Raw genomic sequence first — 24,141 nt, 5'->3', positions numbered from 1 at the left:
CTACCAGTGCTCTACTATAATTTAAAAAAAATCAAATGTATTTTTAATAAAACCTTTTTTCAAAGGAGAAAAATAAATCTTATTAAGATTTAATCCCTCAAAATATGTTGTCCACTTAAAATTCATGAACGTTTTGCTAAATTTACTATGTTGCCACTAAAAAAAATTAATTTCTATAAGAAAATATAGTTAAAATATTCAGTTTTTGCGTTTTTTTTTTATTTTTGATACTTAAAACTTTATTTTTAAACCATGTGTTAAATAAAATGTACGTACCTATCTGTAAAAAAATTTTTACTTTTCAAATTAGTTATTATTACCATGGTTTTTGGTTTAATTAAAATCTGATAAATCGTTTTTAATATTAAAATTTGATGGAAATCGTCAGATAGATGAGTTACGATCATATACTACCATGAAATTATACGTGTTGTCATCTTTATAACAAAATTGTATTGAGGCAGTTTTAAAGATTTTACAGACGTTTCGTGATTGTCAAAGACAATTTTATGACTACGTTGTGTTTACGATCCATTAATGTCAGATTTCAGACTTGTTTCCCAACAATATAATATTTGTTCAGAATTTTGTTGTATGTTCCACTTTTTCGGGGATTCGATTTTACTTTAATTTAAAACTATTAGGTATTATAAAAAAAACAAGTGTAAGTAGTTTTATATTATATTTTTAAATTTAGTTTAAATAATACAGTTAAATATAAAACGAAATAAGTAACAACAAATAAAAAACAGTTCAGTAAATTGTAATTATTATTACAATGCCTTGATAGTAATAGTTTTTTTCTTTTAAATTTATTCTATGGTAATGAGAAGCTGAACGAAGAAGTTATATTAGATCTAATTTAATTACTATTAAAAGTACATTATGTACACTTTGAATTCTCTGGAATTTTGTAATTAACTAAGATTAAAAAACTTGAACCCTGTGATTTTCTCGATCGCACACTAATATGTTCCCATTAGACATGACTGCGACACCTTCTAGACCTTTGAATTCTCCGTCTCCAGATCCCCAACAGCCAAATGCTCGTAGAAAAGTGGAATCTGGATGGAATATTTGCACGCGATTATTACCCGAATCAGCTACTAATATGTACCCTTGATCGTCTACAGCAACTCCTCTGAAATAATTTAATTATTTTACAGTATAAAGTAGAATTTAATTACAAAATTGGTAATGTATAAAACTAATTCTATACAGTCAGTTTCATTGTTGTTAATTGATCATAAGCTACTTTATAGATATTATATCTAAATACATATACAATACACTTACTTTGGGAATTTAAACTGCCCATTTTCAGATCCTTCAGACCCGAAAGAACTGATCACTCTACCGTTAACATCAAATATTTGTATTCGATGGTTATTGCAATCCGAAACAATAACTCGATTCGTGTTAGATACGGCAATGTAATGTGGATGTTCAAGCTGTCCGATTTTGTTACCTTGGGAACCGAATTTTCCTACAAATGTTCCATCTGATTGGAATACCTGTAAAAACATCAATTTAAGTTCATAAAATCATTTATCAACTGTATGTCATTTCATTCAAGTGCATAGTATATCTATGGTAAGTCATTCGATCAATTTTAGAGGTTGTTGATGTTAAACACTATGTGTTGACATTTTACGGGAAGAGAGAGATAAAAATGTTGACAGGTCTACGTGAGCGTATTGTTTGTAAGAAATCTCGAAGCGCTTCATTGACTAGCCACAACGTGATAGATTGAGAGTAAACATCAGTAAGAAGTACAGAGGCTAGCGTTGGTAATGGACATTTAAACAAAGAAATAATAATCTTTTGTTTAAATAGTTAAGTTTGCGTTTTTAAAAATTATAGTTCTCTTGATATTATTGAATTAAATTATAAACATCTTATTTCATTAATTTTCTTTACCTGAATTCTATGATTTTCTTTATCGCATACATATATAAATCCAAGAGCATCTGTAGTTATTCCCCATGGATAATTGAATCGACCGTCACTTGAACCTTGACTTCCGAACGATCTTAAAAATCTCCCTGAAGGATCTAGAACCTAAAAAAAAATTATTATTTTAGCTATTTTATATCAAATGACATACAGATCTATGATTAAGAATCTAATTTACTTGTATTCTATGGTTGTATCGGTCAGCTATGATATACTGTCCTATTCGGTTAACAGCTAATCCAGCCAAACAGTCAAATTCACCTTCGCTATTTCCATAGGATCCAAAATCTTTATATAGACTACCGCGACTATCAAACACCTAGTAGTGTTGCATGAAAAATAATTGTAAGCTCTACTTTGAATATTTTTACGAATATTATATTACGTACTTGAACTCTATGGTTAGAGGAATCTGCAACGACAATTAGATTGTCTGGACCGACAGCAACTCCTCTTGGCCATGTAAAATATCCGGGCTCGCTCCCCCGGCCTCCGATTTTAAACAACAATTGTCTTTTCTGCAGGTACTGAACTCTAGGGGTAGAACCTACGCCCTGCATACCTGTATAAAAGTATAAAGTTTATATTTTATACTGTTTCATCAAAATTTTGTCATTATTTTGATTTTAATATTTAAATGTTGTCACAAACAAATTATCTTGCCTGGTTCGATAATTGTACGGGAGACGGGGGAGCTTTGCATGTTTTTTTGGTCGTCATCTGAACTGTCGACAACCGTTGAATTGGATCGCGATCCTACTCCTAGGGATATGCGTCTAGCTGCTGATGAGCTTGATGGTGTACTAGATGAAGCAACAGCAGAGGAAGAAGACGTGTTCTCTTTTGCTGAATTTTCTTTATTCCGATTTCCATATTTATTTTTAAGATATCTCGCCCATGAGCTCAATGAAGTACCATCTTTTTCTGCAGCTCCTGTAATTATAAAGCGTAAATATTTTAAAATCTGAATTTATGATAAAGTAATTTTTGACTTAGCAATTTTTATATAATTTGAAGCTTTTTTACTTTTCTTTTAATTAATAAATTGTCTACACACTCTATTCACTCTTATAAATTAACATAATATTTATACGACTAAAATATGATTCCGAAATTACAATAACCAAAGGTGTTTAGAAAATATAGGAATTCTATCATAATGTATTAAGATATGATCTATGGAGTCATCGAAAAATAGCTATTCGTAAATTTTTTGTGGGATCGTAAATTTTTGGGTTGACCGATTTTCGTAATACCTGAATTAGTTACAGGCCTATCGGGTGAGTTTTCCCGAGATTTTAAAGCATGGCTGGATCGACTTCTGGATAAGTCTGAACCATAGTGGTTTTTAGAATATGATGAGGAATATGGAGAAGTGCCAGGATCGTCCTGATATAGGTCTTCATCAAGGTTAGTACTGGTCCTACTGCGTAATAACCCCTTGTCATTGTATTTGCTCTCACTGCTATAACTCGATTTGCTAGGGTCTTCTTCTATACTTTTATTTTTTAAGAATCTGCTAGTGAAGCGTGGGGTAGTTCTGTTCAGGTACTTACTACCACTTGTGGTCGTGTCAGGTTCTTTTGGACTCTGGTACGACGACGACGATGACTTATACCCGCCAGTGCCGTACCTAAACAAGATAAAATGTTTAATTTCTAATAATTTATAATTTTTTACTTGAAAATTTAATAATAATTAAAAAATAGCAAAAGCCATTTAATATTCTTACCGTGATCTAGTGTACGATTCGTCTTGACTAGGTCTTCTCGAATTGTTCCCACTACCACCATTGTTATTATCTCTTGCGTTGGCACTTCTTGCCAATAATGGACCAATATCTGTTTTTTCCATTGCTTTAGTTGTTGGGGTTTTGGGTTTTGAATCTTCAGAATCTTCATCTGATTCAGTTTCAGACGATTCTGATGAAGTATCAGTGTCTTCGTCTTCTTCTTCATCTTCAATTTCTTCTTTTCTGGACGAACCTTCATTGTTACCTAAAGTTAATATTTAATTTTTTTGTAATTAAAATTTTAACTATAATATTTATATAAAAAAATTCCGATACTATTACATTTTAGTTTTTTCATATGTAGGCCATAAAAAATCAGTTAGAAATTATTCAAATTTTAAGTTTTAGTAGCACACATAGTATTAATTAAATAATATGTTACTATTAACTTATTGTAGATATCATCATAGTGTAATATTTAGGCAATAGCTTTAAAATTTTATAAACTCCTAACAAATTATTTTTACATGAGTGATCTTCAGTAAAAACTAAATACTTAAAATAGTTAAAACTTAAATTTATTAAATAATAGAAAAGACCAGATAAAAGCTCTTTTGGTGTTGAAAATATTTTTTTGTTTTTTTTTTCTAAGTAAGATCGTTTTTTTTTTAACAACCAATTTTTATTCATATTTTTTGCTTATAGTTTTTATAATCTGTATTTCTAACATTAATGTATATTTAGATAATTTGATGCTATACTATATTAAAATAATTGTTTTTCAATCATTTTTTACACTAATTAGTGACGTATGAACTTTTGTTATTTTATTAAAAATTTTTCCAATATACGTAGCTAATATCTAACAAACCCATGGTTCATAACCAGATAAAAAGCGCTTGCCAAGAAGGATCGTAGTGTAGACTTTCTTGACGAAATAAAATTAAGAAATTATTAAAATTAAGTATAATTTAATTGTCTTTTTAATAATTTGAACATTTTCAATAATACCCCACGTACTCACCCTTGTTTATGATTAGAGCTTCAATCAGTGATACGAATTATCAGAAAAATAATAACTTCTCCATTTGCTAATAAAAAGTAAATATATTGGAAAAATAAAAAAATTTTTATTTGACGATTACAGAAAATTTAGTCTTTATTATATGCAATGGCAATTTTTATGCTCTGTGGTAGATAAACTATGAAAGATAGTTTTTAAAATCTTCACTGTATATTTGCTAGTTATTGTGGTTTGAATAAAGCCTTAAATAGCTAAATTTGTTCTCCATTGGTGGGAACCGTGATGAAAAATGAAATATTAAAAAATTAGTCATTCTTTTAACTGTTAAAAATATTTTTGTTTTTTTTTTAATTTTTCAAATTTATTATAGGTATGAGTATTTACTCATAAATATCTTTCTACTTAGCTATTAACTAACTTTCTAGGATTTATCATTAAAGAGAAAATAAAAACAGTATTATTTTTCTGTATATTCACGTTTTTTTGTGTTCTTGTTAAATTGCTCTGGTATGATATTGAATATTTCCAGTTAATATCTCATTTAAAAATCAATACTATACAATGTATAGTACTCATAACAAATAAATGAAATCTTGACGTTGTAAAAAATATGACTTTTTTCATTTTAATTTCCATAATATCTTCTTAATTTTAAAAAACCAAGAAAGTAAAATACATAAAATCTATTACATTATTTCATAAGTTGCTTATACAAATGTTTTTAATATGGTTGATAATAACTTACCAAATATGGATCATAAGTTGCAAGTTATAAATATTCAATACTTAAGAAAAAACTTTATTTATAGTCATCATTTATAATTAGAGTAAAAGTTTGTATTATTTATATAATATAAACTTTATTTTTCATGCATCATAGGTCAATTTATGATAAATAAAAAAACTTTTATTAGAATACAAAATCAAATATCAATATTCGAACTAACTAAATTTAAGTCACACTCAATACAATAATACTATGTAAATGAAAAAATAATAGGAGAAAAAGTATAAAAGTAATAGTTAGAAATATTGGTGAATTACCAGAGGTATTGTAACTTTGACTTCTAGAATTCGTTGGTGTTGACGAATCCCTTTTTGAAGAAATAGAAGAAAAACGTGCACGAGGTGTTGCACTTCCTGATCTAGAGCCAACTGGTGATTGTTTTATTTCATCCGAAGGATATGATGTTCCCGAAATTTTACGAGGGGTAGTTCCAGGAGTTTCAGAAGAACCAGAACTTTCCATACTCTCTGACCTCGTTGATTTTATTTTTTGGTTATTACCTTAAAATTTAATACCACAATTATTATATAAAAAATAATTAGAAAGACAACTAGTATAAATTGAACGTTATTGATAATCATATACTAAAACTAATACTCAACATTATTTATAGTTTATTTGAATAATAATTATTGCGTATATAAGGATTAAATTTATGCTCTAGTTGTTATTTTACTAATTATTTTGTTTTCCTCTCGTTTTACCTGATGTCATAGAAGATCTTCTCGACCCTGTTGATGAAGATGATGTTGGTGGGAATCCAGGTTTAGAAACTGAAGTTGATTTTCTTGTTTCTACTACTTCTTCTTCAGATTCGCTCTCGGATGATTCAACTGTATCAGCCTGTAAATATTATTCATGAAATTCCTATTTAGATTATTTAATTATAATTCAAAAATTTTTATTTACGTTTTCAGCAACAGCTGATTTACGAGAATTATCCGTTGGAGTATTTGAACGATTTGAATCTCGGGACTCTTCTCGTTTAATGACACTGACTCTATCTTTTCGATCATTATCTGAAGATGTAGACGCTGTTTTATTTTGTCGTTTAATTCTTGCTATTTCATCGTCTTCGCTTAATTGTCGCTGAGGGGTTTGTTGAGGAGATGGTTTTTTGAACTGATGTACTTGTTGTTGAACTTGAACTATAGTTTTGGGAATAACTACCTCTTTCTTTTCTTTGTTCTCACTTTCTTGTAATCTTTTCATCACTCTAGGTGAATCATACAGTCTAGTAATACCACTCAATGGGCCCTTAGCAACGTCTTCCGTGTCTAAGACGCGTTCTCTTTCCCGATGTACTATACTGGGTTCTGAAAATCGTACAGATCTTGTGTCTGTATCAGAATCTGTATTATCACCTAAACCATGTCTATTCAAGCGAGACCTAATTCTAGATCGAGCAGAACTTCTATTTTCGTTATCATGTGATGAATCGGCGTCATATTCATTTCTGTCTCCCCGAGAATACCTACTTGGGTATCTCTCACCGAATTTTCTACCACCAAGTGGTGATACTCTACCACTTATTTCACCTCCAGCGTCGTAAGTGTTTCTTTCTTCTTGACGATATTGAGAAGCTAACCGATGATCGCTTTTGGATCTCATTAGTCCTGGCCCTGGAGGTTGAAGTGTGTTTGAGCTCGAGGTGAATGGTTGATGTGGAGCTTGAATTACAAGATCACCATAGCCGGCAACGTGCATCACCAACTGATTAGGGTCATGAGCCATAATAAATTTAGCTCTTCTATTGTAATCTCCTATTTCTGTCTCAAAGTTTCTGATAAATTCTACAGTTTTAAGGAATATTTCTTTTGCGTCCATTAGTTCACTATCTTCCCATTCTACATCATCTGATTGCATATGTTTATCAGCCAGATCACAATTACTTTGAATATTAGAAATTTCGATTTCAAGATTATCTTTAAGATTACTAAGATTTTTTAGTTCTGTTGTCAAATAACGATCAATGTCACCACGAATATTTTCTGTACGATCTTTTAGTGCTTTGGTTAGTCTACTATAAATTTCATCTACTTCTTCAGATACAGATGTACAATTTAACTGTAAAGTTAACATATTTTTCTCTACGCCTGCTAGCATGTCAGACAATCTGTGAACAGCACGTCTTACCTATGATTCAATAAAAATATTTTAAAAATACTTTTTGAAGTCGACTTTCTATCTTTTATAAAAAATTAGGTAAAATTATTGCAAATATTTAATCTTTTCCAAGATCAATTACCTGATTATTTATTCTTGATATTTCCCGTCTCAATATGTCCATATGAGCACCTTTGCAATCTACACATACTTCTTTATCACAATGAACACATGGTGTCACGTATGCTTTTTCTGAACAAACTCCGCAACGTTTCATTACTTGACCACTGGTGGGGTCAGGAAGTTCTCCTGTGATCTCGATATGTAATTCTAAAAAGCGCTGTAAAGTTACATTTGTTGGATATCCTTGAACACCATTGTACGGAATTCTGTGTTCAGCTCGACATTCTGGACATTTTACCTAAAGAAAAAAACAGATTTTTAAGTAGCTATATTCTTTGTGTTATATATATAAATTTTTACTTGTCTTCGGACATAGTCAACTAAACCATCCATGCACGGCTCCATACAAAATGAATGTTGGCATGGTAATAATTTTGGGTTGCGATACCTGTCCAAGCATATGGCACAGGTTAGCAGTTGCTCGAACTGCTCCATATTGCAGTTGTACTGCTTTGATTGTAGTATTTGTGAGTTTAATTCTAAAACAAAAGTTTATTCGCGTTTAAAAAACGTATGAAGTTCTATTAATGTTAAAGCATTTCACTAAAGTATAATATGCACATTTTAATAAGAGGACACGGAAACACCATTAACCTATTACATCTCTAACGCGTTGTTTTATCAAACCCTTTTAGGTAAAATAATTTCAACGATGTCAAATTAAAAGAACATATATTTCAACTTAAATATATTATCTTTTACGAAGTTTAATACAGAATACAAAACACTTTTGTGCCAAATTATTAGAATTCTAACTTCCCAGTGCAATGACTTGAAATCTAATCCTGTTATACATTGCAAAGTTCAAAGTCTCGAAACAAGTAAAAGTATATGCTTACTCGTGAACAAAATTGTTTTGAATTTCCTTTGATAAAATGAATATCACTGAGATTATAGTTTTAAAATATTACTACTATGAAAAATCTCTTGAAACTGATGTCGGTCATTGTATTTATAGCGTAGCACACGGTACGGTGGTAACTAAGTCACTGAAAGACTCAGAACATAATATATTCCATAGATGCGATTACTAAGTGTCTATAAATAGGCGCACAACTCGAGTGAATATGATCCTGGTATTCACCTTGTCGCATCCCGTTGAAATTCTAATAAATGAGTGAAGTACGTGGGTCGTTTACATTAAGACGGAAAAGTCGAAAAGGAAATTGCGCAATCAATGATACTTTATAATATATGAGATTTGAAAAAATATTTTACTTAAAGGAATATTCTTCATTAGATTTAGATGATTGCAGTCATGTTGTTTATGCATACAGTTATACATTGCTTACGTTTGTGTGAACGGCGATTCTGTCTACGATTTTTTGGCACTGATTTTTGTGTTAGAAATAATATAATATACTATTTTGTGTATGGTAACATCGTTACTAACATTTATAAATTCCAAAGAGTAATATATAAATATTTATATTAAGTGTAGTTATTACTTTAGGACAATAAGAATATTTATTAATCGATTCTAAATCTAATTTTTGTCAAAAAAATCAATGAATTTCAAATACAATAAAATATTTTCATTCTTAAAAATGAAATTTTTAAGAATAAATCTAAAACTTTTCATAATAGAATTTTTAGTAATATTAAAAGAAACTTTTATTTTAAATAAATTATATGGTTTTGAAAAAATTAACGTTTTGTACCGGAACAAAACAAAAATATTACTTTAGATGCTAATAACTTAAAAAATTATAAAAGAAAAACAGTTCAATGATTTTTTTTATAAATGTGTTTAAAAACCATCGAAACTACAAAGTCATGAAAAAAAGTTTTATAATAATCATAACTTTTATATTTATTTAATAGCTCTGATTTTAAAGGTTATTGAAATATTTAAAAATTATGAAATATATATTTTTAATTTATGTAATTTTATTAAAAACTATCATCTTAGAAGAACTTTAAAAGGTTAGTCTCATAATAATATAAACAAAACAGTTATTGTTTTGTTTTCTTTAATTTAAATTAACTGAAATGAAAATTCATTTTTTAAAATAAATTTACGCAAGCTTGGAATATATTTCACAAAAATTTTTTATTTATTGATATCACAGTGGAAGTTACGTGTACTGCATAATATGTATACTACATAGCATAAACCTAATATAACTTGTTATGATACCACGCACATCATTTTTTCGTTGTGTTTCAACGTTTTTTTATTGTGATATTTATTAAAATACTTTCTCGAAAATTTTATTGGAATTAATATTTATGTAAAATGACTTACTAGTATATTTGGTTTAATTATACTTAATTTTATTCATTTAAATACGACTTTATGGAAAACCTTCACATGTCTAATAACTTAGATGCGGAAAATTAAAAATAAGTTTTTTTGCTAATGGTAAACTTATAAAATTTTTACTCCGCCTTAAAATATATTTTTATATAACAATAAAAATAATTTTCTAAATTTTTGGAGGTTAAGAAAATATTTTGAGGGACTAAGCCGTCCAAACTCTCTCACTTTTTCACCGATGTATTATTTTTTATTTTTAATCACGCCTTTAGTGGTTTTTATATAAATATCATACCTGTGGAATATTAAAACTAAAGATGTATAATTGGTTAGAAATAAGTGAATCATGAGAAAAATAGAATCTAAAACATATGTGAGGTCCTTCAATTCTTCTGTAATGCTTCAAAACTTTTTTAGGCTTAGTATCACCTTATATAACAAAAATATCTATTTTTACTTAAACTTTATGTATACGAACTAGTTTGAGTTAATCTTAAAACACTTGTATAGTATTCCCACGCAGATATTCGTTATCCGGATTACCTAGGATAAATAAAATGTTTTTCTTTTTTTAACTAGTAATCTTTTGAAATGTGGAATAAATATTAGAATTAATAGTGGAGTATTACCCTGTCACAGGATAATAAAACAATAATTAATTCAAATTTCGATCAGATATTAAAGTTAATTTTTCTTCTGTCTAAAAAATATATTTATACAATGTGATTTTTTAGGAATGATAATCCTCATTTTTCGTTAAATTATGATTTTTGATAAAAATTTACAAATTATAATTTGGTTTATTTTTAAAAATAATTGTAAATATAAAATTTATTGCAGGGAAAAATTATATCCAAAGGTAGATTTAAAGAGTAACTTTTGAAATTAAAATAAAACACTATTATTATTTTTTTACTATTAAATGAAGAATGGTTTAAATAAAAATTTGACTGATCAATAACTAATACTGTATTATTACTTTTTGAGTTAATGTAATTTTTTGTTATAAACCACAGAAATGCGCAACGTTGAAGAGTTTTTATCTGTATGTTATGATTTAAATAGAGCGTTGCTAAACACTACCCCACTTTTCACTTTTTCTACATTTTTGAATGCTCAAAAAGTAATATTAACTGGTTATCGACCAGTCGAAATTTATTTAGACCTTTTTCATTTAATAGTAAAAAAATTAAAATAGATTCTTATTTAAATTTCAAAAGTTACTTCTAAAATCTACTCTTAGAAATAATTTTTTCTTGCAATTAACTTGATATTTAAATGATTTATACAAATAATTAAGGTTATAATTTGTCCATTTTTAGAAAAATCATTTATAATTGAAAAATGGAGATTATCATTCTTAAAATATCACGCTGTATATTTTTTAATAGATATATGTTAAGCGTTCCATCGTATACAAATAAGGGGTTAAGTTTTAAATAATAGTTTTTTATTATCAATATATTTTTCTTAACTAAATGTGTTCAATATAAATATTTTACAATACGCTGAATATTTTAAAATATAAATATAAATTATTTTTGTAATTTTGTTTTGATGAGGGCTTTTTAAATGTATTTTTAAGATTACGTGACGTCGAGGTCACGATTAAGTTCGTCAGTGCGTCATCGCTGTAAAAATAATAACTCTCGATTGTGTCCTACAGTTTTACATAGTAACATTGATGATTAACTTGTTTACTTAAAAAAATGTATTTTGATAATATGACAGAAATATTAACATTACGAAAGTTGTTGATTTAATTATTGTTGAATTTTCAGGGATGAACTGGTTCCTTTATTGCTGCCCTGGAAATTATACTTTTAGCGGACAAAAATATTTTTCATTTGTAATATTTAAATAAAAAATTATCATAATATTTAATATTTTTATTTACTTATTTTCTATCGAATAATTTTTTATTAATTTTTATTTTTTTGTTAAATATCAATCAATAATTTGGATTTAAATTTAGGTAATAAGTTAAAATATAATACTCAAATAATGTCATAACAAATCAATTTATAGCTGATACAAAAATATAATAGAAATCAAAAATTTCATGACCGCACCTGTGAATATTATACAGTTGACTATGATTATATGCTTTAAGTTACCAAGGCAATTAAAAGTGAGAAGGTAAAGCAAAGGCCAAAGTATGAACAATGCAAACAGAAACCATGTTAAGACGTTAAGAAGTATAATAAAGATTGAACAGGTTAGTATTAAATATTTAAATTTTTGAAAGAACTAACCAATTTTTAGCTTCGATGCGAAGCTGAGAAGGTATTAATTTTACTATGATGTGTTTTTTTTTTTATTTTTTTTTTATTTTTTTAGCTTCGATGCGAAGCTGAGAAGGTATTAATTTTACTATGATGTGTTTTTTTTTTTATTTTTTTTTTGTGTCTGTGAACGCTCAATCTCAGCTCTCGCTGGACCGATTTTGATGAACAATATGTCAAAAGATCACAAATCGTATCTAGTCGAAGACATTACCCTCAAAAATTGAAAAAAATTCCCTCGTTCCCCGTAAACGGGGGAAATCCCCCAAAAAATTACAAATTTAAAAATCGCTAATTTTCGATATTTTTTCAATTTTTTTTACTTAAAATTGCCATAACTTTTTTAAAAATGACCGAATCAATATAATTTTTTTTTTTATAGATACCTTAGATAATTACCTATCATTTTATATATTTTTGTGAACATTTGACCCTTTAACAGCCCAAAGGATGGGGTTTCAAAATGGTAACTTTTTTACAAAAAATTAACTTTTTCAACTTAACTTTTGAAAATGTTCCGGAAAGACTGACAATTTTATATATACCTTAAATTAAAGCTAATGTAATATACTTTAATTTGAAAAAAAAAAATTTGACCTCTGGACTTGTCTTCATGGTGAAAATGACTACCGTATGCAAAAATATGCTATTTTTGTGAAAAAATTCTTGATATTATATTTTACATTTTTTAACATTATGTTGCTATAACTTTTTAAAAAATGCATGAATCAACTTTATTCTTTAATGATAAATACTTTATATATACTTCTTTCATTCGACATACTTTTTTTTAAAATCGGACCATTTCCCTTTATACAGGGGGGGTGCAAACCTTTTAAAATGCGTATAGAAAGTAGAACTTTTTCAACTTAACTTTTGAAAATGTTCCGGAAAGACTGACACTTTTATATATATCTTAAATTAAAGCTTATGTAATATACTTTAATTTGAAAAAAAAAAATTTGACCTCTGGACTTGTCTTCGTGGTGAAAACGGACATCAAAGTTAAAGAAAAACGTACGATTTCCGTGAAAAAAATCTCGATTTTATATGTTATATTATTTAATTTATATTTTATATAACTTTTGGAAAAATGTATGGATCTATATTATTATTTTTTTATAATAAATATTGATATACCCCTTTCATCTGGCACGCTTTTTTTGTAAATCGGATCATACCCCTTTAACAAGGGGGGTCAAAACTTTAAACATGCGTATTGTTACTACGATATTTTCAATTTAATTTTTGAAAGTATTCCGGAAATACTGACACTTTTAAATATATCTTAAATTAAAGCTTATGTAATATACTTTAATGTGAAAAAAAAAAATTTGACCTCTGGATTTGTCTTCATGGTAAAAATGACTACCGTATGCAAAAATATGCTATTTTTGTGTTAAAATTCTGGGTTTTGTATTTTATTTTATTTTAAAATACCTGACAAGGGGAGTACAGATTTTCATAAATATTATATAAATTAAAATTGATATAGTATAGATAGTTAAACTTATTTAAATATGTTTGTTTCTTTTAAGTCGAGAAAAATAACTTTGAAATTTGAACTAGCTTAAATAGCCAATTTTTCAACCGCCGGAAGCAACGTACGGTTGCCGAGTTGGTAAAATTTATGTTTTACACGCTTGGGGTACGAGGTTCCAACCCGCATATGGCAATGAATTTTTTGCATTTTTTCTTAATTCTTTTTAAGTTAGTATAAATTTTAACTCGTTTGATTTTTATCACATTTAGATTCAATAACTTCAATAAAGATCAAGGATCCCATCACTTTAGTCGCCCCTTGCAAGAAGAAATTTCTTATTCGTATTAAAATTATTTTACTATATTTTAAGTTTTCGCTTCGATGCAAAGCCGAGAAGATATTTTTTTGTGACTATCATTTATTTTCTCTGCTCTAACTTGACCTACTTTTTTCAACAATACGTCAAATTACTACAATTCGTATCTAGTTGAAGATATTACTCTCAAAAATTGAAAAAAAAATTCTAATTTATCAATTAAACAGTTAGTTATTACATCGTCTCCATAAAGACAATTAAAATCATTAATTTCTAATGTTTTCAAAATATTTATTAACGAATGAAGTTTGATATGATAGGTTTCAACTACAAAATTAAATCATTTTACTTTGTAATTTAATAATTTTTTTACTCTATTTGTGTGTGCTACTACTAGACTATAATATTACAATTTTTTTTTGTAACATGTTGCTATATAAATCATTTCTAAAAAAAATGATTGTTTTTTCTCCTGAATTAACAATTGATTTTTACAAATATAATCAAATTTTATAATACACTCAATTGAGTAAATCTTTTTAACAACTTTGTTTTGATTGGTACATTTAGTTAAAGTAAATCATTAAAATTAATTAAGTTCTCAATATTTCAATTATAGAATCTTTTCAACAAACAACAAAAGTTCCTAGGAAATTATTACTATTACTTCTATTTAAGTTATCTATTACCATAAAAATGCAAAAAAATATTGAGCTTTTCTGATAAATTTACAATAAATAGTAATTATAAAACTTTCTGACTGCATATTGATCTTAACGATACAATTTTTTTAATTGTCATAAAATTTTCTATTTAATTATGTCAATGTCAAACTTACCAATTGAGCTAAAAGTTATGGTAAAATAAATTTTTTTTTTTTATTATAAACATTTACAACAATCAACTTTAAACGATTAACAAAATAGGTTAAATATGTCATTTTCCTTATTTTTAACTTATTAATAATCAAATTAATATTAAATATTATATCAAATCAGTATTAATTTAAAACAATTTTTTTTGTTCTTAATTATTTTTTTTTATATGTAAAAACTATTTTTTAATAATATTAAAACTTAGAAGTTATAGAAAAAGTCTAATTGCACATTTTAAAACATCGCGAAAAGTTGATTTAGAATAGTATATTTTTGTTTCTGATGGAAGTTCCTTGTAGTCCAGTGTATAAAACTTATAACTTTGTTAATTGTTATAACTTTATCAAAAATGACCAAATCAGTATATTTTTTTTTATTTAGATGCATGTCTTTATCTATCATTTGGTTTTTTTTATAAATCTAACCCTTTACCTGCCCACAAGAGGGATTCAAAATATTAACTTTTTTTTTTTTAGTTAAAGTAAATCATTAAAATTAATTCAGTTCTGGATATTTCAATAGTAGAATCTTTTTAAATATCAAAAATTACTTAGAAATGATTACTATGATTTCTATTTAAGTGTTCTATTACGATAAAAATGCAAAAAATAATGAGTTTTTCTGATAAATTTACAATAAATAATAATTATAAAACTTTCTGACTGCATATTAATCTTAAAAATAACATTGTTTTAATTCTCATAAAATTTTCTATTTAATGATTCATTCTAGTCAACGAAGGAGTAATTTTGCAGAATAGCAGAAAAAATTCCCAACAAACTTTTTTTTTTTTTGTTTTAATTAGGCAATTGGTGGATTATTCCAAAAGCAACATCAACTCTTATTTCTTTAATTATATCATGATTAGTAGTTCTTTGATTTTAAAATATAATATATGAATATATACTAATTATAATTATTAAATTTAGTATGAAATTGATATTTAATATTGTAATTTAAACGGAGAAATTATAAAAATAATAAAGAAGTTATATTTTGCTTTACTTTTACGTGTATAAAAATTTAAAGGGCTTGATACAATAATTTTCAATAAAAACTGTTTGTTACTATAAAAAAATGCACTGGACTACAAGGAACTTTCATCAGAAGCAAAAATATACTTTTCTAAATCAAATTTTCGCGTTGTTTTCAAATCTGCAAGTAGACTATTTCTATCACTTCTAATTTTTTATATTATTACTAATTATATATATAAAATAATAATTAAAAGAAAAAAAAATTTGTTTTCAAATTATTACTGATTTGATTTTTAATATGTTAAAAATAATCAGTCCAAATTTTCAATTTTAACCTATTTTTTTGGTTCTTTAAAGTTGATGAAAAATTTTTGATAAAGATTTATGAAAGTTTATAGTAAAATAAATTGAATATATTACCATAACTTTTAGCTCAATTACAAGTTTAAAATTGACATCTAGGCCTGTCAACAAAGGAAAAATTGCGGAAAAAATTTTGTTTTTTTAAAAGTTGAATTAAAATATGTATAATGACATACTAATAGTCCTCAAGATTGGAATTGAGCTTTTTTTTTAAATCCTCGCAAAAGTTCAAAAATATGAGCTTTCTTAATTTTCTCAAAAAAAAATATTTAACTTACAAAAAAAAGTTTCGCACAAAAGTTGTTTAAAAGACAATTATAAATAAAAATATAATCTTATATTTTTTCATTTAAACAAATATTTTTCGAGTTACATTACATTTAATATGAGTAATAAAATTTATATTCCATTTTTTTCATTTTACGGTTACTTTTTATCATGTTATACTTACATTAGACACAATGTTATAAATGCATATGTGTGTATGTGTGAGTTTATTTATTTATTGTATCATTAAAGTGTAGTGTATATTGAGATACAACCGATAGAGTAGGTAATTGATTTGACGCTATATTATTTAAACCCAACTAAACGCTAAATTGTACATTCCGAAATAACAATCATATTATGTCAATTGCCACCGGAATATCTGGTAATATTTTTCTTTTTCTTTGCCTTAATCCCAACTACTTGGGGTCGGCCACCCTTATCCTAAGCTTCCACTTGACACGATCTCCCACATCTTCTACGCTCACATCAGCTGTCCTCAAATCGCATTCAATAGCATCCCTCCATCTCTTTTTTGGTCTTCCTCTATCTCTTCTTCCTTCAACATTCATTTCTATAACTGTTCTTACAGCTTTCGATTCTTCTTTCCTCATACCATGACTAAACAATCTAAGTCTATTTTCTGTCATCTTATCCACGATTGACGCAACACCTATACTTCCTCTTATATGCTCGTTCCTTATCCTATCTTCTCTAGTCACTCCACTCATCCAACTAAGCATTCTCATCTCTGCTACACTTATTCTCTGCTCTACTTTCTTATCAACCGCCCAACACTATGAACCATACATCATAGCTGGCCTCACAATTTCATACTAAATTTAAAAACTATAATTAGTATTTATTCATATATTATATTTTAAAATCAAAGAACTACTAATCAGGATATAATTAAAGAAATAAGAGTTCATGTTGCTTTTAAAATATTTCACCAATTTCTCTAAAGGAAACACTATCTACAGATTTGCATCGAAGCGTTTCTTATGATAGTGATTTTAATCACTGTCAGATATCATCTATACTTATCTCATCTATGCCACGTCTATACTGTGCCTCGACCCCACTGTGCTACCGTTTTTTTTATATTTATCTATTGGAGAGTCAATTAAGTCTCACTGAATTACTAAACTAATACTTTTATATTATTTATATCATATTATGTAATCTTATAAGAAATAATATTTTCAAGAGACTTTGTTAAAGTTTTAACAAGAATTAAACAATTTTTTACTGATAAATTTTACTTCACTGCTTTATGTTAGAAATAAGAAGTGTATAATTTTGTTTATTTATTGTTATATAATGGTAATTAATGATAGTAGTCCACAACTTTATATTATTATTATTTATTTCTTTATCCATATGTTATCCATTAAAATTGCTCAACATATGCTATTGTTTTTTCGATGGTTTAATTTGTCATTTCTTCAATACAAAAGACCATATTATTATGTGTATAAACCGAAGCTTTTATTTAATATACTTTCAAAGATGAGTATGTTTTGTTATAACAAAAACTGTGAAAGAGCATTATTTCATTATTATTGTTTAATTTTTCGTGTTTATCATCTATTGAATTTTGTTTTAAACAAGTTATTTGATAGATTAAACTTCTAGACATACATTTCAGATTTCAAACTTTTTAAGTTAAATATAAAATTAAAATAAGCACAATGAATCATTCAAAAAAATTCACTATTTGTATATCTTTAATTTATTTTCGATGACAATTTATAAAATATGATAAACATATTAATTGGGGACGACAACGCTCTAGAGCATTTTACTAAGTTCTGTTTTCAGTCTTAGTTTAGTTAATTTTAAATTTAATTATTTTCTCAAATTAAAATGTCGTCGTTTAATCTATTAGACGACCGAGCATGAATCGTGCAATTAGAGTTGGACAAATAAAACTGTTAATCTTAACGACCTTACTACTAAAATTTAGGCTACAATATTAATCCATCTTTGAAATTCACAAGTTTCTTATACTAATGTAGGATAATCAAAACAGTATTTATGTTAACAGACTCGCGATTCACCCCCAGTCATTGTATTAATGAGTTATTAACTTCTAAAATGTTGGTACAAAAGTTGTTATCGAACTGTCATTTTCTTAAAAATAATAGTGGCTAGTTAGTAAGTTTGTTAATTATGTGTATTTATATTAAAATAAAATTTTTTAGCACAGTAGGGGCTTGATATAGTTGGGACAAGTATAGAGGATATCTATCAGGGATTAAAATCACTATCATAAGACTCGTTTCCATTTAAATCTGTACGTAGTATATAATTATATATATATATAAAATGGTGGATTATTCCAAAATAATATCAAATCCTATTCTCTTAATTATATTCTGATTAGTAGTTTAAGTAGGTAATTTACAGTAATTAAATTTAGAATTTATTAATTTCTTGATTTTTAATGTTTCTTAAACCTCCTGATAAATCTTCTGTGACTGAACATCTAATGACATATAAACACTCCATTAAAACCCTAAAATTAATTTAAAATGTATATAACTATAAGTTGAGATTTGAGATAAAAATAATCGAAATTTATTTTGTGTATATGCTTTTGATATGTTAGGCGGCCATAAAGAATACTGAAGAGTGTGATAATTACCTAAGCCAAAAAGCGCGTTAGGAAATTTTGCTGAAATCGTTAATTTTATTTAAATTTTATTTGATCATTATTTCAAAAAAATGATATGAAATATTGCTATTTAATTCTCAAAATATAAACCGTTGAACTGCCTATAAAGCTTGTAATTCGTTACTTAGTATTTAAAGTACTAAATATGGTTTTATTCACAACAGAATAAAAAAGAATTTTTCTCATTATGATTCATAATGGTCACAAAAAAAGTCTTTTTATTTCGCTTAGTAATATTATGAGTCAGTTTGCCAGAAATTTCTGAAAAAGAGAACTATAGTTCTCAATAATTCAATTTTAGATACTTAAATTTAAATTTATTAATAACAACACTATAAATGTATTTAATAAAGAAACCTTTCCAAATTTTCTTCTATATTAAGTTTGTGTTCCCTATGTGTTACTTTTCAAGTTTTCTTTTCCTTTTTTTCGCTTACTTAGAGATCCTTCAGGCTAAATTTCAAAATCAACGGGCTATTCACCGTAATTTTTTACTGTCTAAAAGTGTATTCGTGTTTACAGCTATCAAAAATGTTTTCATCTATTGCAGACATCAACATCATATCGTATCTATAATCATATATACCAAACCTTTTACATTTCGTCAAGTTAACCGTAAGGCCAGTCGACAAGAACATGGACATTTTATAATTAGACGCCTAGGGAAGTTTTAGATGTGACAGCCAAATCCTTAGACCTGGATCTGTGCCAGGATATATTGTGCGAATTTGGCGTGGACACAAACCGCCTTTGTGCGTCCTCGACGCACGCTTTTCTCTTTAAATATTGTGCACAACAGTTTTATACCCCCCTCGTCATTTATCCATGTATATATTAAACATACCTCTTGTTCTAGCCTTGGTGTGTAACTCTGTCTTCGGAAGGTATCTAGATGTACTTCGCATTAGATTAAAGAGCGTACGTGTGTTTTTGTCTCTTTGTTTCAAAATACAAAGTACCGAAAGTTCCGTGACCCAACGGTGTACTATAAATATAAATACGACAGACAAGTGATATTAATCAGATGTACTCATCCGTACCTCATTGAACAAACGCAATACTCTTTCTTTTATATTTCCATGAGATTACTTAGATTCCTCATCTATGTTTCCTTTGAGTCGCTCACTTCCAATGTCCCAGTACTATTATAACATGAGAAAATCGGCCGTTTTAGAATTAATTAGAAAGTCAGCATCACAGAGCTGATTTTTGTTCTCGACAGTAATGCGGGTAAAATACATTTACATTCGAAAATAATCGTTAAAAAAAAAGTGTTCAACTGACCATATTGTGTCTGGTTAGGGTTCACTGCTACAATAAAAGTGCTTAGAATGATGGAGAATTTTGTTTAGCGAAATATTAGTTGACAGAAGTCAAAGGTTTTGGTTTTAAACAAACTGAAAATTCTGTTTAAAGAAGTCAATGTAAAGAAGGTGGTTATTTATTTTGTTCGGACGCTTTTGAATAATAAAAAGTCAAGATCACTACATTTTATATTATTTGAGTATAAAAGAAAAATTATCGATAAATGAACTTGGTGCAATTTAGTTGGAACTNATCGATAAATGAACTTGGTGCAATTTAGTTGGAACTATAAAATTAATTTTTTAAGTTCTTTTAGATAGTTAACTAATATTTATGTCAATGAAAACGGAAAAAGTTCTTCTGGAAAAATGTCTGTGAACTAAATCGAATCTCAATATTTGTACTTAGAGCAATATTTATCCTAACCGAGTCTAATGGTTTATTAGTTTTCTTATTAGTAATAAGTTAGTTTTTTTATTTTTCATTTCTATAAATCACCAGTGTACTTTTATCTAGATAGTCTTGGTGGAGTTATTTTCATAAAAATAATTTTCTAAAGGCCATATGAAGAATGTTCATATTCATTATGACATTCCCTAAAACCTAGTGAAGTAATTTATCTACGTGGAAAAATTCGGTTAGTAAATAAATTTCCGCGATGTACGTATTATCATTACACGTGTCATTTGGTGGAAGTTATCGGTTTTTTACTTGTAGTGTTAGGATTCTAGTATATAGATTCATTAACTTAGACGGTTCATTGTCTAAATGAATAATACAATAATAAATAGCGATAGTCATTTTGTTACAACGTATTTCTTTTGACCACTCCTTTACTGTGAAATATAATTGTAAGCATATGACTTTTCCCCAAATGTATATAATCACAGGTATTTTTACACTTTGTTAGTTATTTGTATACGCGTACATATAGTCTATGCAAAGTTATGTTATTTTTTAGTCAGTTATTTAATATAGGTCTTCAATCAGTAGGCGAAAAACGTTCTAGACTTAGTGGGGCGCTCTGTTATAGGATTAACTCGACAATGAGACACTGCAGTTTTCTTATTAAAAACTCTGTTCAATTAGGCTGAACTTAATGTAGAAAACATCCTTTCCATCATCCCTTCTACTACACGCTGTCAGTCCTACCACATCCTAGCTTTCACTATTTTTTTTTTTGTTTTTCATTCTTCTTTTCCGACGCGTTTAATTGTGCGTAAAACGTGTAATGGTATCTTGGGTCTGTGTAGAAGGCGGTGACGGCCTAGTCACTAGTGGGCTGATAATGAGAAACAGTCGCTGTTGGGAAATAAATGCGACGACCTGTACCCATACAAGTCAAGGAAAAAGTAACTTAACGGCTTTAGTCCAAAAAAAAAATTCGATTCCTCTGAATACATCAAACCAAACACTAGTGTTTTCTCTAAGGATTTGGAAAACAAAAACTAAGTAGATTATTGTATGGTAAAAAACTCGTAGCATTGTAAGAATATTGAAATTTTAATTAAAAATAATGCAAAAATCTGTTTCCAATATTTTAATTCTTCAGTAGTGAGAGATTTTCATGATTGTTTTGAATTAAGTAGAACGATTTTTTGAAAAACACTTATTTAATGTATTTTATTTTATGGTTTTTGTAAAGAAATTAGCTATTGTTCTGGTCCATAAAACAAAAAGTTAATTTAGATGTTATTATTTATTATTATTGGTAATATTGGTTCTAAAAAAATAATATGTAGAAGAAGAACCTTACAATAAAATATAAAACTTGGCAATATAGAGCGGATGTTGTAATTTCCTGGAAAACTATGCATTTTTTTTTTTTATTGTAACTTGATAAATTCCACTATATTTTTATTAATAGAACTTAAGTAATTGTTTATTTGGCCAGTAAAATGAAAAATAAATAAATTTGGCAACATTAAAAAAAAGTTATAATAATCTAGAAACTGAAATTTAGTATCTCAATTACTATATCTCGATGTGCTGTAATCGCTTTATTAAAATTAAGAAATGTTCAAGTTCTTTTAAATATTTTAACTTATATTTTTCAAACAATTATGGTTACTAATAGGCACGTTATTTAGTGAATACATTTTAAGCTAGACAAATTTGAACTTTTGCATATGCATTCATCAAGACATACTTAATTAGTCACGCACTGAACCATCCATGGAAGTTTTACTTAAAAGTATTAAACTTCGCTAGAGTTGATCTAAATAAATTTATTGCATTCATGTGCATAAAATATAATTTTATAGTTCTACGATTGATCTATAATAAATATAATAAGACGATTTTGAACTATAGCCAATGTAGGATTTGGTAAAGACATGTACACTCATAACAAAAAGAATTTTTCCTCTGAGATTGTAAAAGTTATGTTTTTGATATTTTACAACACTTTTCTAACAAGTAGTTGAACTTAATGAGCAAAACGTATTTTTATCTCCATTCTACATACTAGAAGCAAATATAATTTTTATTTTATCGTATTTAATGCTTTAGAAATGTAACGTCATTAAATCAAGTAATTTTCATAATTGTTTTTATTTTTGTTTCGTGTGTTAGAATTTATCTAATTATTCCAATTATCAAATTAAGTGTTTTGGCATAATTTTTTATACTAAAAGAACATACCATTATTATTAGAAATATAATACGACGACATCATAATAATCACTAGGACTTGGTTTTCGGTAGTCATTGACAAGTATAAAAACACATATCGCGTTTTAGGCACAGTGTTACATTATACCACTACAGGGTATTGTTTGGACATTAATAGTAACGCTGTGCTCTAACAACAAAGATATTGCATTACTATATTACTGACAATAGACAACAACGGACGAGTAAGTATGACTGAGTTATGGATATCGGATCGTACGCTGGTAATTTATTTTTAAAGCTAACTTACCTAGGTGATTTTCAAAAGATCCATCGTAACCGTGATCTAGCGCGTTTCCAGCTCCGACGAGCCGAAAGTAACGCGAACACTGAACTCGATCATTACCGTTAAACACCTCTCTGTAGCAGTCGGACGCGATTTTTGGCTAATTCTTTGAACGGCCGTGCTATTTGTATCCCGACATCATTGGCAGATATCCACTTTTGACGCGCGTAACCAAATTCACCGCTACCCTTTCGCTGTCGCCAAACGTCAGGTATACTTACAGTATGTATCTATTGTTTTATGTGCTACAATAATAACAATAGTAGCTGTTGTTATGCGTGAAAAATCAAGACGAATTTAAACATTTTCGTCAAAATTATTATTTGGTAAGGAAACCCGTTGTTCAAATTTCTGTCATCATTAGCTGCTAAAAATGTATTTTCATAACTTCATAATCATACGACAGCTGTTGTTTTGTTTCATTTTATCGAGTATTTATGTTTTATAAATTCGGAATATTTAATGTTTACAAGTTAAATAAAGAAAATGAGACTGGAATGAATTTAATCAAAATGATAAATAGATGAAGTCTATAACTCTGACATATTTTTAGCAAATTTATATAGTTTATGGGACTGAGAAG

The 24,141-nt window shown here is 27.5% G+C and overlaps 1 protein-coding gene across 3 annotated transcripts; it reads right to left on the bottom strand.

The window, feature by feature from the left end:
• Positions 1–665: 665 nt before the first annotated feature.
• LOC126904501 (RING finger protein nhl-1) lies at positions 666–23,669 on the bottom strand. 3 transcript variants are annotated; one of them, XM_050683583.1, is made up of 14 exons: positions 23,523–23,669; positions 8,089–8,267; positions 7,748–8,026; positions 6,409–7,635; positions 6,204–6,342; positions 5,757–5,999; positions 3,689–3,953; positions 3,213–3,589; positions 2,620–2,889; positions 2,346–2,518; positions 2,135–2,275; positions 1,921–2,061; positions 1,297–1,514; positions 666–1,141 (listed from the first exon to the last, which is right to left on the bottom strand). In XM_050683583.1, exons 2-14 carry the CDS (start codon positions 8,221–8,223, stop codon positions 928–930), a joined length of 3,822 nt encoding a protein of 1,273 aa, XP_050539540.1. In that variant the 5' UTR covers positions 8,224–8,267; positions 23,523–23,669; the 3' UTR covers positions 666–927. The 3 variants fall into 3 exon arrangements, with proteins under 3 accessions (XP_050539540.1, XP_050539543.1, XP_050539542.1); XM_050683586.1 differs by having other exon boundaries at positions 3,513–3,589; XM_050683585.1 differs by lacking the exon at positions 23,523–23,669 and adding an exon at positions 8,628–8,774.
• Positions 23,670–24,141: the final 472 nt, after the last annotated feature.

Source organism: Daktulosphaira vitifoliae, unplaced genomic scaffold, assembly GCF_025091365.1.
Source record: "Daktulosphaira vitifoliae isolate Bord-2020 unplaced genomic scaffold, ASM2509136v1 Scaffold_4, whole genome shotgun sequence".
Classification (NCBI taxonomy): Eukaryota; Metazoa; Arthropoda; class Insecta; order Hemiptera; family Phylloxeridae; genus Daktulosphaira; species Daktulosphaira vitifoliae.
The sequence above is the reverse complement of the archived record's forward strand: the minus strand, read 5'-3'. Positions and strand labels throughout refer to the sequence as shown.